This window comes from Perognathus longimembris, chromosome 17 (assembly GCF_023159225.1).
Source record: "Perognathus longimembris pacificus isolate PPM17 chromosome 17, ASM2315922v1, whole genome shotgun sequence".
Taxonomy (NCBI): domain Eukaryota; kingdom Metazoa; phylum Chordata; class Mammalia; order Rodentia; family Heteromyidae; genus Perognathus; species Perognathus longimembris.
Genome location: NC_063177.1, coordinates 27,941,911 through 27,959,439, shown reverse-complemented (window position 1 = coordinate 27,959,439; position 17,529 = coordinate 27,941,911). Strand labels below are relative to the sequence as shown.

The 17,529-nt window shown below is 41.8% G+C and overlaps 1 protein-coding gene across 1 annotated transcript in view; it reads left to right on the top strand.

Moving 5' to 3' along the window:
- The first annotated feature begins 13,232 nt into the window (after positions 1-13,232).
- The window catches only part of Ppm1e (protein phosphatase, Mg2+/Mn2+ dependent 1E), a 106,807-nt gene continuing 102,510 nt past the window's right edge, over positions 13,233-17,529 (top strand). The window contains exon 1 of the mRNA XM_048367099.1: positions 13,233-13,813. Coding sequence (XP_048223056.1) covers positions 13,299-13,813 — 515 coding nt within the window. The 5' untranslated portion in view covers positions 13,233-13,298. The remainder of the gene's footprint in view (positions 13,814-17,529) is intronic.

Sequence of the window (17,529 nt, the reverse complement as noted above, 5' to 3'; positions counted from 1 at the left end):
CAATATTATCAAGCACCAAATATTTTATAAGCTTTTAGGATTCATTTTTTAAATAGTGCTTTTCCTTCTTGAATATCCTCAAAATGACAGGCATTGTGATAGGTAAGAGGCCATAGTTTATCCAAGCCTATATTCTCATAATTTGTTGAGTAAAATCCATTTATGCAAAGAAGGCTTGCTGATATTTGATGATACATTTCACAGCCTTTTAAAGTATGTTTTTAAAAAGTCCTCAGCTACATATACATTATATAACACCGTAATATTATGTACATTAGACTTTCCCTAATAGTTCATGTAATTTGTAGGGGACATTTGTAGGGCTGCATTACAACCTTTCTTTTGTATGTATAACTTCTAGTATCCTCTTCAATCCTGTGACCACATGGTTTTCCTTGGAATAATTTCTCTCACTACTAGCCTTAATAGTCCAGGAGTAATATATTATCTTACAGGCTGGGCAAATATGAGGAACTCCCCCTGGACTTTTAATTTCTCTCCAGTGGCAAACTCAAGTGTAAAATGCTATCTTATTAACCACTTTGTGACTTAGAAAATTATATGCATTTACAGGCACACATACCAACAAGCAGACGTTGATTAATTACAGTAGAAAAACTAGACAGAGCCACAAGGAGAGAGATAAACCTAAAACAACCAGACAAAGATAGAGGTTTTTAGTTTTGCTATTTACACGAGTTATGCTTTTTCCTCATTAATTTATTTAGGGTTATGTACCAAGAGGTTTCACCATTGTATTTCATATATGCATATATTTTAATCAGAATAATGCCTTTCTCTGCCTCCCTAACTCCACCAACTTCCATTTTTATTAAGTTATAATGCTATAATATTTTTGAGTGTTAGGAATTGAACCTAGAGCCTTGCACATGAAAGGTAAGCACTGTTATCACTTAAGAGGTTGGGAATGTGGCGTAGTGGTAAGAGTGCCTGCCTAGTATGCATGAAGCCCTGGGTTTGATTCCACAACACCACATATATAGAAAAAGCCAGAAGTGGCACTGTGGCTCAAGAGGTAGAGTGCTCGTCTTGAGCAAAAAGAAGCCAGGGACAGTGCTCAGGCCCTGAGAACCCAGCCCCAGGACTGGCAAAACAAAACAAAAAACAAACTGTATTTATAGACAAAACCATGTGTTTTTACTTGTAGCTCTTTTTGGGTTTTTTGGTTTTTTTTGGCAGGGGAAAGTACGGAGTTTGAACTCAAGTCATTGTTTTTGCTAGGTAGGCATACTTTCAGCCCTTTTTCCTTTAATTTTTGATGATCACATTTGTGCCCAGGCTGTCCTGGACTATGATCTCCTATTTACACTTCCTACATAGTTGGGATGACAGGTGCATTTATTGGTTGAGATGGAGCCTCATGAACACTTTTGCCTAGACTTACCCTGAACTATGATCCTCTTGATCTTTTCCTCCCAGGTAGTATAGGCACAAGCCACTGTGTCTAGCTATTTCCTGAACTTTTTTATGAGCTCATTTATCAAGATTAAGGGAGTTGATTTGTCTTTGGAATAGTTTCAAGGCATTCTGCTAGCTCACAGTTTAAATTCATTTTCATTACATACATTAGCCATTTTATTTTCTCTGTAATTTTATTCTGGTAACTAATGGTCTTACTAAAATTTTTGTAACTAGTGATAAAACTATAGCAGAATATGATTGATTACAGGATTAAAATTAGAAGGCCTGCATTCTAATTCTAGTTGAGATATTAGCAAATCATGTCACTTTTGTAACATTTTCTTATGTTTTGTAACTTTATAAAATAGGATAGGGGTAATTATTATTTAAATTCATTGGTTAGTTGGATGCTAGTGGCTCATGCTTGTAATCCTAGCTACTCGGGAGGCTGAGAGCTGAGGATCGTGGTTCAAAGCCTGGCTGGGCAGAAAAGTTGGTGAAATTCATCTCCAGTATACTACTCAGAAGAAGCCGAAAGTGGCACTGTGGCTCAAATGGTAGAGCACTAGCTTTGCGCACCAAAGTTCAGGAACATTGCCCAGGCCCCGTGTTCAAGCCCCAGGACCAGGAAAAAAATAATCATTGGTTAAAATTTTGTAGAAGCAGTACTGCTTTTGTAGAAGCACTAAATACTGACTTCAAATGATTGATACTGAAATTGGTGAAAAGAGACATGTTATACATTTTTATTTTCAAAATCAATAATACTAGAGTCTTATTGTTATACATTACATTTCGGTTTTGAGACAAAATTGAAATGTTACATTGCTTTAAAAAACATTTGAGTTGCAGAAGTGAGGCTGGCTGTTCATAATATGTATTTTTAGTTAACATCAGTGCCTAAATTTACTGTTACTGTTAAAATTTACAGAACATTTTGCTCCCTCAAAACTGACTTTGGCATAAAATATGTTGACAAGATTTCATGTATTTTTGACCACAGTATATTCCTTTGCTGTTTTCAGTTTTAGCTTACCATTGATGATGCCTTTCTATGTTTCAGCTATCATTTGATTTTCATTAAGTATAGTAGGTTATGAGGCTTTGAATTTTATTTGTTTATCTTTTTTTGAGACAAGGTCTGACTAAGTATTTCAGTCTTACTATAAACCCCAGGCTGGCCTTGAATCTATGATCATCCTGCCTCCTGCTTGAGTGCTAAGTTTACAGGCATGCACCACTACTCCTAGCTCAAGATAAAAGGTGAAGTTTTTTGTTTTGTTTTCCTTTTCTTCTTTCTTCCTTGTCTTCTTCTTCCTCCTTCTCCTCTCTCCTCTTTTTTCCTTCTTCATCTCTTCCTTCCTTCCTCCTGCTTTCCTTCATCTCCTTCCTCTTCCTCTCTCCTCCCTTTCCCTTCCCCACCCAGCTCCTCCTCCTCCTTCCTCCTTCTTCCTGAATTCAATACCTTGTACTAATTCATTTAGCTTCCTTGCTCATAGGTAGCATATCTACAGCCCAACTCTTTGCTGGTTAATTGGAGATGCCCAGCAAATAGCTAGGATTACAGGTTGTAAGCCACCAGCACCTGGCAAGTTTAAGTTTTTAAAAACACCATTATTGGGCTGGAAATATGGCCTCACATACATGAAGTTTGATTCCTCAGCACCACATATATAGAAAAAGCCAGAAGTGGTGCTATGGCTCAAGAGGTAGAGTGCTAGCCTTGAGCAAAAAGAAGCCAGGGACAGTGCTCAGACCTTGAGTCCCAAGCCCCAGGACTGGCAAAAAAACAAAACAAAACATGAGAACTCTAAAGTATGACTTAACTATATTCAGTTAAAAAACAAACAAACAAACAAACAGTGCTGGGAATATGGCCTAGTGGCAAGAGTGCTTGCCTCCTACACATGAAGCTCTCGGTTCGATTCCCCAGCACCACATATATGGAAAACGGCCAGAAGGGGCGCTGTGGCTCAGGTAGCAGAGTGCTAGCCTTGAGCAAAAAGAAGCTTAGGGACAGTGCTCAGGCCCTGAGTCCAAGGCCCAGGACTGGCAAAAAAACAAAACAAAACTACACCATCAAGCACCAGTGGCTCACACCTGTAATCTAAGCTATTTAGGAGACTGAATATTGCAGGCAGGCAAGTCCCTGAGATTCTTATCTCCAGTTAACAACCAAAAAACCAGAAGTGGAGCTAACAGTGAAGTGGTAAAGTGCTAGCCTTAAATAACAACAAAGTCTCTGAGCAGGGTTTGGGCAGCTTACACCTGTAATCCTAGCTACTCAGTAGGCTGAGATGTGAGGATTGGAGTTCAAAGCCAGCCTGGGCAGGAAAGTCTGTGGGACTTTTATCTCTAGTTATATGGTTCAGAGTGATATGACACTATCCTTGAGCAAAAAAGTTCAGGAACAGTGCTCATAATAATTTGGAAAAGATTTCCATACAGTATTAGTAATTTTTCTACTCACTTTTCTTCCCTTCCTTCCTTTTTTCTTTTTTTTTAAACCAGTCCTGGGGCTTGAACTTAGGACCTGGGCACTGTCCCTGAGCTTTTCTTTCTTTTTTTTTTTTTTTTTTTTTGCCAGTCCTAGGCCATGAACTCAGGGCCTGAGCACTGTCCCTGGCTTCTTTTTTTTTTTTTTTTTGCTCAAGGCTAGCACTCTGCCACTTGAGCCACAGCGCCACTTCTGGTCATTTTCTGTATATGTGGTGCTGAGGAATCGAACCCAGGGCCTCATGTATACGAGGCAAGCACTCTTGCCACTAGGCCATATTCCCAGCCCCTGGCTTTTTGTTTATGTGGTATTAAACAATCAAACCTAGAGCTTCATGTGTAATGGCGTCCAAGGGAGGGGACGATTCCCCCCATCCCTCCAAGAGTCCACCACTCTGAGACAGTCTCAAGTAAAAAGATGGATTTATTGGGGAAGTTCCGGATGGACCAGTCCCAGGTTTCAGAAAAACATATAACACAAAACAGGACAGTGCCACAGAGACTTACTTCTGGAGGATTTCCAAGTGCCAACAAATCAATTCAGCTCCAATGAACTGAATTGGGACGCCATGGGTACGACAGACACAAGAGTGTAACAGGTGGCATGGCATAATGGCGCCTGAGCTGGCCTGCCCCTAAACAGGGTCAGGCCAGGGGGCTGGGTCACAGGAAGCTCCCAGTTCCAAGCACTTGACGGACCGGTTCAGTAACCTACAGGCCCTGTCTCTTGGGATTCAGAAACTTCCATTACCTGGGGATGGGGCTTCCCTTCCTGTAGGAATCCAAGCATGCCCATCAAGAGTTGGTGTGCTAATTCAGGGAGAGGGGGGCACTTTGTTTACTGGAAGAGGGAATCTTCCCAGGCCTCTGAGCAGAGGAGGCTGGGGAGATAGTGGAGATGGAGTCAGCTTCTGCCCTCTTTCGCTGGCCAGATCTGACCTCCATATTACACATGCATGCTAGGCAAGCACTCTACCACTAAGCCATATTCCCACCCTCTCTACTCACTTTTCTTTTTCTTCTTGCCAGTCCTGGGCCTTGGACTCAGGGCCTGAGTGTTAGCATTTCCCTAGCCTCAGGTCCTCAGCTTCTCCCACTAGCCCCCAGATCCACCCATACCTAATGAGCCACTCCTACTCACTACCTACCTACTTCCCCCTTTACCCCAGAGAGAGAAGCTGCTACTTGGATAAGGTGCAGATGCCATGTAGCTCCCTCTCCTGTGGAAACTATGGCCCTACTAATAAACCTCCTTATGAACCTTCTTCTGTCTGTGATTATCTCTGCATGGTCCTCTGGGATGGCTGGGACCTGTGCTTTCACTGAATGCTGTCCCTGGCTTCTTTTTGCTCAAGGCTAGCACTCTACCACTTGAGCCACAGCTCCACTTCCGGCTTTTTCTATATATGAGGTGTTGAGGAATCGAACCCAGGGCTTCATGTATATGAGGCAGGCACTTTTGCCACTCGGGCCATATTCCCAGCCCTCTTCTCACTTTTCAATATAAATAAAACACATAATGTTACATATCCCCAGCCCTATTAAGTTTTCTTAAAACACACTTTGTGTGGCTAGGAATATGGCTTAGTGGCAAGAGTGCTTGCCTTGTATACATGAGGCCCTGGGTTCAATTCCCCAGCACCACATACATAGAAAACGGCCAGAAGTGGTGCTGTGTGTGGCTCAAGTGGCAGAGTGTTAGCCTTGAGCCAAAACAAGCCAGGGACAGTGCTAAGACCCAGGACTGGCAAAACACACACACAAATCAGTTTGTGTCATGTTTCTATTTCAATATTTTTTCCAATACATGGAATAAATAATTACAATTCTATCTCCCTACATCTAATTTTGATTATTTGCCAATAGGCTTTATAGTCACTAAATTATTGGTATTTTCCAGACATATGATATTTCAGATTTTTTTTTTTTTTTTTTGGCCAGTCCTGGGCCTTGGACTCAGGGCCTGAGCACTGTCCCTGGCTTCTCTTTGCTCAAGGCTAGCACTGTCACTTGAGCCACAGCGCCACTTCTGGCCGTTTTCTATATACGTGGTGCTGAGGAATCGAACCCAGGGCTTCATGTATATGAGGCAAGCACTCTTGCCACTAGGCCATATTCCCAGCCCCGATATTTCAGAATTTTATGGGATAATTTAAAAAAATATTTGAAGCTAGGCACCTGTAGTCCTAGCTACTGAAGAAGCTGAGATCTGAGGATCACAGTTCAAAGCCATCCCAGGTAGGAAAGTTCTGAGACTTTTCAGTTAACTACCAGTAAACCAGAATTGGTGCTGTAGCTCAAAATGGTAGAACAGTAACTTTGAGCAAAAGAGCTCAGGGACAAAGCACAGGCCCTGAATTCAAGCCTCATGACTGACTAAAAATAACTAAATAAAAATAAAAGGATATTGAAAATTAATTTTGTGTGAAAGCCCTAAGTTTATATTGTATGAAGGCCTAAGTTTATATTGTATACATATTTTGATTTTCTACCTTTGTGTAAATAATTGCAATGGGTTACATTATTAGGTATATAGAGTTTTATCAAACCTTAATCTTCAGCTTGCAGAATTACTGGAAACCATGTGTGCTATGCTGGTGCCAGATATGTCATTTATAGATCACTCTTTCATAAGGCAGCAAACTACTTCATATGCCCAAATCATTTCCTTTCTGGAAAAGATGCATTGTGTCAGCATGGTTACCATGTGTGGTAATTGATAGTGTCTGTGCCACATGGCTTACTTCTACCCTTGTCCGACACAGCTATTCTACCACCTATGATTACCATATGTTACAGCACTCTAGGTTAATGGAATCATTTCCATCCTCCCTTCTAGTCACAAATGTCACTGTGGCTCAATTCCATCAGCTCAACTAAGAATAAAGTACTCAGTACTATCTAATCATAGAAAACACCTTTGTGAAGACTTTTCATGTTTCCTGTTTCATTTTTATTAAAAAAAAATCCACCAGCTGTCTTGTTTAGTGAAAGGTCAGAGTGAGAAATTGACATTCAGAATAACCAATATCATTCTGAATTCTTGTATGTTTTACTTAGAATCCTAAATTCTAAGTAAATATATAAGGGTAATTAAAAATTAGGTGTTAATGAAAAATAAAATCTTATTACCATGAACTATTTTCTGTAATATTTTCTGTGAAAACTCATAGATGTGGATTTATAAAAAAGAGTTCACTTTAGAAGAATAATTCATTATAAAAGGAACATGCCACATGTTAGTCATTTATAGTACCAGCATCAAATTACCATCAACTCCTGTCGTCTACCTCCTTTATAAGGATGTTGCAAATCCAAAAATAATTTTAGTTGTCCAAACAACTATGCTAGATAAAAAGGAAGATTGTTACTAATGGTTAGAAACTATTTGGATGACTACTTTGCTTTTTAAAACTGGTGAGATTTGGTTGTATGAGCCTGAATTTTAATTTTGACAACTTTGGACTATTGCCACATATGACTATATTAGCAGCGATAGAAAAGGAATAGAATAAAAAATGTTAACAGTAATATTTTTGACAGTAAGTAGAGATGATTTAAAAGTTATATTTATTGGTCTGAGAAGCAAAAGAGGGGGTTCCTTATTAACATTTTTTTTTTTTTTTTGCCAGTCCTGGGCTTAGACTCAGGGCCTGAACACTGTCCCCAGCTTCTTTTTGCTCAAGGCTACCACTCTACCGCTTGAGCCACAGCACCACTTCTGGCTTTTTCTGTGTATGTTGTGCTGAGGAATTGAACCCAGGGCTTCATGTATGCTAGGCAAGCACTCTACAGCTAAGCCACATTCACAGCCCCCTTATTAACATTTTTGTGTTGTTTATTCAGTTGCAGGTATTCTGTTGTTCTGTATCACTGAGCACACAATATTTTAAATGCTACTTACATATCTCTCAGCTTTTAAAATATAAAAAATATACTTTTTAATAGTTTTGTGTATGTATAATTTTTAGGATTTCCTACATGTAAGATCATATTGGGCTGGGAATGTGGTTTAGTGGTAGAGTGCTTGCCTTGCCTGCTTGAAGCGCTGTGTTCCATACCTCAGCACCACATAAACAGAAAAAGCTGGAATGGCACTTTGGCTCAAGTGGTAGAGTGTTAGCCTTGAGCAAAAAAGAAGCCAGGGGGTGCTGGGAATATGGCCTAGTGGCAAGAGTGCTTGCTTCGTATACATGAAGTCCTGGGTTCGATTCACCAGCACCACATATATAGAAAAAGGCCAGAAGTGGTTCTGTGGCTCAAGTTGCAGAGTGCTAGCCTTGAGCAAAAACAAGCCAGGGGACAGTGCTCACACCCTGAGTTCAAGACCCAGGACTGGCCAAAAGAAAAAAAAGATCATGTTATCTACAGACAATAACTAGATGCATTTTTAAGTTCAGTGCTAGGGATACTTTGGTATACTTTCTAAAACATAAAACACCAGCAGATGCTGGTGACTTGCACCGTATACCTAGCTACTTAGGAGGCTGAGATCTGAGAACCAAGGTTCAAAGTCTGCCTTGGCAGGAAAAGTCCATGAGAACTTATCTCTAATTAACCATCAGAAAACCAGAAGCAGAACTGTGGCTCAAAGTGATAGAGTACTACTAGCCTTGAACAGAAAAGCTCAGGTATAAGCACCCAGGGTCTGAGTTCAAGCCCCATGACTCCTCCCTCCTCACTCCCCCCACACACAAAGGTTAGCGCTCTACCACTTGAGTCACCTCTCCACTGCCAGCTTTTTTATGATTAATTAAAGATAAGATTCTCAGGCTGGGGATATGGCCTAGTGGCAAGAGTGCCTGCCTCATATACATGAGGCCCTGGGTTCGATTCCCCAGCACCACATATACAGAAAATGGCCAGAAGTGGTGCTGTGGCTCAAGTGGCAGAGTGCTAGCTTTGAACAAAAAGAAGCCAGGGACAGTCCTCAGGCCCAGAGTCCAAGCCCCAGGACTGGCAAAAAAAAAAAAAAAAAGATTCTCATGGACTTTCCCGTCAGGCCTGGCTTTGTGAACCATGATGCTCAGATTTTAGCCTCCTGAGTAGCTGGGATTACAGTCATGAGCCCTGGCACCCAGTTGATGGAAGAATTTCAAAAATCCAAAAGAAAATATTAACGCTTCTAATTCTAGCTTAGGAGGCTAGAAGTTGTCACCATCTTGGAGCTAAGGACAAATGGAGGAAGATGGTTTCTGGAGCTCAGGGACTGGGGTCACTGGGCCATACTGGAATTCTAGTAGATACTTTCATGGTAACAAAGCTATAACAGGCAACAGGCCTTGGGACTGAGATAGGGGTCCCACCTTCCAATTCTCTCGGTGCCTCCCACTGAGCAAATCTTATCTACAACTGAGCTGTCACAGAACCCTAGTGAGTACAACTTGAGTCAGTCTTCCTCTATTACAGAGCAGAACAAAGGAGGAAGGAATATATACAAGACTAAAGAGGACAAACACCGACACAGAAATAAACTATTTTTCATTCTTAAAATCAACTTTATTGGTGCACAGTTTATACACAGTATGTGCTGGTACTGGTATTTAGGCCTTTAGCTCTCCATCACCTTTTTTACCTTAAGACTGCTGCTCTATCAACTGAGCCATAATTCCACTCTTGGCTTTTTTTGCTGATTAATTGAAAACAAGTGTTTTTCAGATTTGTCTACCTGTCTGACTTTGAACCTTGATCCTCAGATCTCAGTATCCTGAGTAACTAGACTAGGATTATAGGTGTGAACTGCTGGCATATATTTTACAGTATACTTATTTGAAATGTATTCTTTAAATGTATTCCTTTTAAAAAACATACATTAATAGTACAAAGGAATCCACTGTGATAATTTCATAGGTGCCTAAACAAGTAAGTTCACCCCCCTCTCACTGTTGGTTAGTTTTGCCTGGTCTTTTGTTGGTTTTGATGTTTCAGAGGTCTTGCTATGCTGGCTTTAAACTAGTATACATCCTGAGCAGACCTTGAATTTATGATCCTCTTTCCTTTACCTCCTGAGTGCTGGTGTTACTAGTATGCACTACTACCCTCAGCTCAAGTTTGCCTAATTTTTAGATATAGATCCTTTTGCCTGGTTTCCTTTCTGAACAATATACTTTTGAGATTCATCTATGGTTTTTGTTGTTTTCCAGCCCTAAGACTTGAACTCAGGGCCTGAGTGAGTGCTGTCTCTGAGCTTCTTTTGCTCACGTGTAGCATACCACTTGAGCCATAACACTTCCAGCTTTTTCAGTTTATATGGTACTGAGGAATTGAACCCAGGGCTTCATGTATGCTAGGCAAGCATTCTACCACTAAGCCACATTCCCAGCCCTCATCTATGTTATATCACTAGTTCATTTACTTTGTGTTACAGTATCCATTGTATAAATATAATACAGTTTATCCATTTACTTCCTGGGCATCTTGGTTATTTCCCCATAGGAATAAAACTTCTGTGAGCATTTATATATAATTTTTGTGTGCATTGAATATTGTTTTATTTCTCATTGGTAAATATCTAAGAAAGGAATTAGTGGATCATATAAGAAACTACCAAACTCAAAATTTCTTGTTAAGCTTAAAAATGTTAGTATGAATGTCTATGAAAGGGAATTGTGCATTTTCTTCAGAGGGCTAAGGGTTAGAAGGGGAAAGATTTTTATCTCCAAAATAATCAGAAAAACATTAAATAATCTTGGTACATTATGTATCTATTTTGTTGCTCTCTTTCTCTCGCTCTATGTACATATATATAATAAGATCTAGAGAGGTGTAAGAGGGAAAATAAAATCAAGTATGTAAAATAATGTAATGTAAAATAATAACTAGACCTGTTTTTTTTTTTCCTTTTTGGTCATGGAGCTTGAACTCAGGCCTGGGCACTGTCCCCGAGCTCTTTTGCTCCAGGTTAGCACCCTACCACTTTGAGCCACAGCTCAACTTCTGGTGGGTAATTGGACTTTCCTGCCTGGGCTGACTTTGAATCACAATCCTCAGATCTCAGCCTCCTAAGTAGCTAGGAGGACAGGTGTGAGTCACTAGAGACTTCTTGACAATGGCAAAATCATCCTACGCAGCTGCTCTGAGATCGTAGCACTGCTGTCAGCAACCTGGCAAAGCTACTTTGTTAAATGGATGCAACAGGATCCACATTGGTCTCTGTGAAGGAATATCTTTATGAATATAAGCAAATACGCCTCTCATTTATAGTAATAGAGGTGTGGGCTTTTTCTTTTACTCCTAGGAGTAATGTTTCACCAACATACATCACTTTCCTTTGATATGTGGGTTGAGTCATAAATTAATGTCACAAATAAATGTCATGTAAATGAGGAACGCAACTACATTATGAAGTAGGAAGGTGTAGCTTGATATGAATTGTTAAAGCTGACAGCTATGTACTCTTGAACTAAATGTCATCATGTCAAATTCTGAGATATTAACAGTTGTTGGAATTTAAAACTGTGGACATTTAGGATTGCAGCCTAAAAATGTTGTCAGTCTTTTCTACATTTTCTAAAATGGAAATGAACAGGTGGATTGAAAACAAAGAGAAATGAGTTTAAAGACTCTTGGCATAGAGAAATTGCTTTATACTGAGTAGTGTTTTAAAATACATAAATACATTTAGCATGTCTGGAAACAGACTTATTGGGTCTTTCCATTTTACCTTATGGGAAAAAATAGTTTTAGAAAACTCACTATATACTTTCTACATGTATTATTTAATATCAAGCTAGAAGAGGGCATGGATCTCTAATTTACATGATGTCATAATGTACATTAGTAAATTCAACCCACTAAATCTTAAAATAACAGTATCAGGTCAGGGATTTAGAAAACAGTACAATATGAAAACAGTTGGCGTGGAGACTCCTTTGCCATTAATAACTACCTGCAAGTGCGATTTCAGATCCTAAATCCAACTGAAACCCAGAAACAATAAATGGAGAGAATGGGGTGGTAGTTCGTGAGAACATATTTTTCAAAGCACTGTTTTACTGAATTACATGTTATTATGGACATGGCAGTATACAGTAATGATGCTATCATCCATATTGCTGTATAACAACACCGCTTCCTTCCTCCTTTCCCCACTAAGCAAGGCTTGAAAATAATAGATGTGTGTATTGTTTGGTAAGAAAATTAGAATCAAAGTCCTTTCATTTCCAACCCAGGAAAGAAGGGGCACAGGAGGTTATGGAAAGAAGAGCAAAGAAATTACAGGGGAAAAAATACAGATTCTACTATGTAATAAAGTAAGGCATGCTTTATACATACATTAAAGATAATGTCTTAGTGTGGTGGAAAACTACTAATGGGTGAAATGCATGGAATCCCTTCATGGACCAACTCCAATTTGTGTTCTTCATGGACCAAGTCCAATTCCTGTTGTATCGCTTGCCTGTGACCTTGAGCAAAGTCATCATGTGTTTAAAGGTTGTTTTCCTCAGCTGAAAAACAAAATCATAATGGTAATAGCTTCTACCTCAAGAGACTGTGGTAAGGATTAAAGGATTGAAAACAATTTGTCAGCTACAAAGCCCTATACAAACAAGGCCTTTTGGATACAAGTACTGATGAATTTTTCAGAGAGAAGAGTTAAGGGAAAAGCATTTAAAAGGTTTTGTAGCCTAAGATCTGGGTTGTAATTCCAGCGCCATGGCTACAAGTTTTGAGACACTGAAGTAAGTAAATGACTCAGTTTTCAGTTTTATCTTTTTGAGAAATGGGGATCACATCACTTCACAAACTCAAATGAGAGAACCCACTGGTTAGATGTTTATGCCTAGGCCTCCATTACCCAATGAGTGTCATCAACAAAAGGTGTACAGTATGTGGCAGCCTTTCAATAGCAAGATGGAAACAGTTTAAAGAAAACTGAAGTAAAGGCAATCCAAGAGGTGGCCACGAGGTAGGCTTGGAGCTGTCTTGGGTCACTCTTGGGGACCAAGGTCTCCATCCACTAAGGACATCTGGAGTCATTGTGTCCTTACGACTCCACGGACTCGACGGGGAGGACCCTGAATTTCTTAGAGCCGGTTGCTATGGGGACAGTCTCTAAGCAGCGTGGGCTGAGCTCTCGGTAGGGATAGAGGGTGGGCCGCCGCTGGACCCCGCGCGCGTGCCCGCCACCAACTTTCCCTCCAGACCCTAAAGGGGCGGCGCGCTCCGCCCCACCCCCGGGGCCGCGCACGTCCTCCCTCGGTGGCGCGCACGCCTGCGGGAGCCCTCTCCAGGCAACCTAGTGCTGATCGCTCGTGCCGGTGCGGCGGTTAGCCATCCGAGCAGGAGCTCGAGGCTCACAGCAGCCCCCTCCCCGTGCCGGGCTTCCTCCCACCACCTTTCCTCCCGCCACCCCGGTCGACCCCTGGGCATGAGCAGCGATGGCCGGCTGCATCCCTGAGGAGAAAACTTACCGGCGCTTCCTAGAGCTATTCTTGGGCGAGTTTCGTGGACCGTGCGGCGGCGGCGAGCTTGAGCCAGAACCCGAACCCGAGTCCGAACCCGAAACTGAACTGGGAGCCGCTGAGGCGGCCGACGCTTCGGTTGAGGAGCCGGGGGAGGAGGGGTCGACGATAGCGGCGACCGAAGAGGGAGAGCAGGAGCCAGACCCGGAGCCCGAAGAGGAGGCGGTGGAGGAGGAGGAGGAGGAGGCGGCGGCGGCGGCGGCGGCAGCGGCTGAGGGCGAGGAGGAGGAGGAGGAGGAGGAGGAAGAGGAGGCGGCGGCGGCGGCGGAGGCGGCGGCGGCGGCCGTTCCCGGGCACTCGGCCGGGCCGCCGCCGCCGCAGCCCCAGCTGCCGCCGCTTCCCCCGCTCCCGCGGCCGCTGTCGGAGCGCATCACCCGCGAGGAGGTAGAGGGCGAGAGCCTGGACCTGTGCCTGCAGCAGCTCTACAAATAGTTAAGTAGCGGGGCCCGGCCAGGGGTGGGCCGCGCCGGCCGCGGACGGAGCTCTCCGCTGCCCCCTCTCCTTCAAAGAACCCCCCCCCCCCAGACTGGGATCTTTCTCGTGCTTCTCACCCCCGCACCTATTGCTGCGGAAAGCGCCCCCGCTGCTCGGACTCGGGCGGGGGGCTTGCGAGCTGCCCACGGCCGCCGGCGTCCCCGCGCCGGCCTCCCACCCGGGGCCTCCCGCCGGCCTCCGACCCCTTCTTCCCCTCCCCTCCCCTTGTTGCACATCGGCCGCCGGCTTCTTGCTTCACTTCACACACCCTGCCTCGGGAAGGAAGGTCTTTCCTCCCAGTGAAGCTTCCAACCCCCCCCCCCCGCCCCTCCTTTGCAACACCTTCCTTCCCGGAGGTTTCTCCTCCCACCCCCTGTCTGGCTTTCCCGGGCTGGGTCCCCTGGTTGTGGAGCGGCACAGACCGACGCGACTTCTTTCTAGACTGAGCTGTGAGATGCCTCCTGCGGAACCGCAGCAATGCCCGCACCGGCTCCGCAGATCCAGAGGAGCAGAGAGGCTGGAGTTCTCCATCTAGGCGCGCTCGGGGTTGAAAGTGGAGAGCCCTGTAGATAGATGGCTTAACACACCACGGGTAGCCTCAGCGTCTTAAGAGACATTTGGCTGCTCTTAATGGAGGGAGGTGGGAAGGGGAAGTCAAATTCTGGCCAAGTGAGCCTTCAGATGAAAAGCAGGATCATAATTGGTTGAAGTGGAAAAGTCAGGCTGGTTTGATAAAATTGCAATTAGGTGCAGTATTTTCAGTCCATTAAGCAGATGGGGTAGGAAGTGGGGGGAAAGCAGATGGCTTGCTACCCAGATGTAAGTCTAAAATAGAAAGGTCAAGGCTTTGCCTTTCATCCCAATTCGGTGTTTTTTTTTTTTTTTGTGGGCTTGAAATAGAAGCTGTTTACAATTGCGTTTCTTTGTACATGAAATTGTTCTGAAATAATGACAAGAGGAGAATGCTAAGAAGTCTCTGAAAACATTGGTAACCCTGAATCTTTTGCCATTTGGCTAATAGTTGAAATGAAAGGCGTTATTCTGACCATTCAAAAAGTTTAATACTGCATGGCTCACTGCAGTGAAGTTCAGATTTACTTGGGTTTTCTCAAACGCTTAAATGAAAGAAGGGCCTTGAAAATAAAGGTCTTTTTTTTTTTTAAATCATCATTCAGCCCAGTAGACACCTGATCAAATCATTCTCTTGTTAAAGCAGCCGTTTATCAAAAGGAAAAACCATTTAACAAATCTCCTGTAGAAGTGAACTCTGCTGATGTCTCAAACTCTTTAAGTTATCTAAAATTTAATTTTAAAATGATATTTGATTACCAAGGGAATAATGCTTTTTTGGGGGAAAAAAACCAACAAAGAACATGGCGTGTAATACCACCACCCAGGGATAAACAGCATTAACGGTTTAGAGTATTTCTTGTCTTTGTAAACTACCAGAGAAAAAGACTTATGAAATGTCATTTTTTGGTAATATTTAAAGACACTTAAGGATTTCACTTAAAATGGAAATTTCTATCAAAGTGAGGGAATTTATCTCAGAATTAGACTAGCACTGTTTTGACAATTTTTACCTCTACAAATGCAGTTATAGAATGGAAAGAACATAGATCAAACATTAGAGAATGTCAAAATAATTTTAAAAGGTCGCTGGTTTAATATAACCTTGGACATCTTTAAAGAATTTTAAAAAATGAAACATGAGATGGTGGTATGGTATGTGTTTTTAATATGGGGGGGAAATGATTAATTTTGAGAACAGAACTTTTATTTGAAATACATTTAACAGAATTAAAGGTGAAAATATGTCATCTTTACGAGATTTCACATTCTGATTTCATATAAAATCAGATTTTATACTATGCTCTGTTTGGATGTTGTTAGCCTGTTTTTAATCAGACATAAAATGGCTGGCTTGTTTATGTAAAGTATCTAAAAAAAAGGTCCTTTATGGGTTAAAAAAGTTTTTAAAAAACCATAATGACACCTTTAGTTTTTATCTTATTTATAAAAGAAGCACATTTGACTTAGTCACAAGAACTAACACAGCAAGACTCATTAGGGATAGCTCATTTTCCTGTCCAAGCACTTAATTTTACAGATGAGAAAACTATGCATCTGTTCAAATGCAGAAAAGACAAATTATGCAAAAATGATTCTAGTATTTTTTAATATAGTCTCTGAACTTAAGAACTCTCCTCCATAGAGTTGGTAGGCTGTTTTCTCAATTTTTGAGGAAGTGCTTAGAAATAATTGTGATTACCAGTATGTTGAGAATTACTTATTTTGGGAAAATGGAAATGTTTTAAAAAAGATTTTCTCGGCTGTGGCTGGTGGCTCATGTCTATAGTCCTAACTGTTCAAGAGATTGAGATCTGAGGATTGCAGTTCAAAGTGAGCCTGGACAAGAAAGTCAGTGAGACTCTTACCTCCAGTTAACCACCAAAAAGCCAGAGGTTGAGGAGCACCAGTCTTGAGCCAAAAAGCTTAAGTGACAGCCTCCAGGCCCAGTACCCCTGCCACCCCACTCACCCCCAAAAAGATTTTTCTCAAATACCCTCTCATTATATTTGGGAAATGTTGGTGCTAGGACTTGAACTCAGTGCCTGAGTGCTGACCCTTGGCCTTTTGCTCAAGCAAAGCTTCTGGGTATTTTTTTTTTTGGTTTTTTTTTGAGTGGTTAATTGGAGATATGAGTCTCATGGACTTTTCCTGTCCCTACTGGCTTAGAATCATGGTCCTCAGATCTCAGTCTCCTGAGTAGCTGGGATTACAGGCATGAGCTACCAGTGCCCAGCTAATCTGAGAATTTTAAAATCTTTGAAAACTGTCATGCCAGTCAAGTGATACTAAAATTCCTAAATGAACTTAAATGAACTGTATATTTATCAAATTGATAACTAGGACTAAAGAATATAACTCTGCATTTAATACTAGCTTCATAATGTATTTTTCTTTCAGTATTTTACAAATATGTATGGCTGTTAAACAGATTAAGGATCTCCGAAGATAAATACTAGTATTTCTCAATACTGTTTTAAGTATACACTTGTGAAGGCCCTGGATTAGATTTTTTTTGTGTGTGTGTGTTGGTCATGGGGCTTGAATTCTGGGCCTGGACACTGTCCATGAGCTCTTCAGCTCAAGGCTAGTACTCTACCACTTGAGCCACAGTGCTACTTCTGGTTTTCTGGTGGTTGGAGATAAGAGTATCTCTGACTTTCCTTCCCTAGCTGGTTTGAACCTCAATCCTCAGATCTCAGCCTCATGAGTAGCTAGGATTATAGCGTGAGTTACCAGCGCCCCGGCCTTGGGTTAGATTTTTTTTTTTTAATTACCTTTAGGAAAAGTTTTTTTTTTTAAGTGTTTTTTTTTTTTTTTTTTTTTTTTTTTTTTTTTTTTGGTGTGTGTGTGTGTGTGCCTTGAACTCAGGGCCTCGGCACTGTCCCTTAGCTTTTTCACTCAATGGTAGTGTCCTACCACTTCAGCCACAGCTCCACTTCTGGCTTTTTGGTGGCTAATTGGAGATAAGAGTCTCAGGGACTTTCTTGCCTAGGCTGGCTTTGAATCGTGATCCTCAGATCTCAGCCTCCCAAGTAGCTAGGATTACAAGTGTGAGCCACCAGCGCCCAGCTTAGATTTCCAATATTTAAGGTGGAATTTT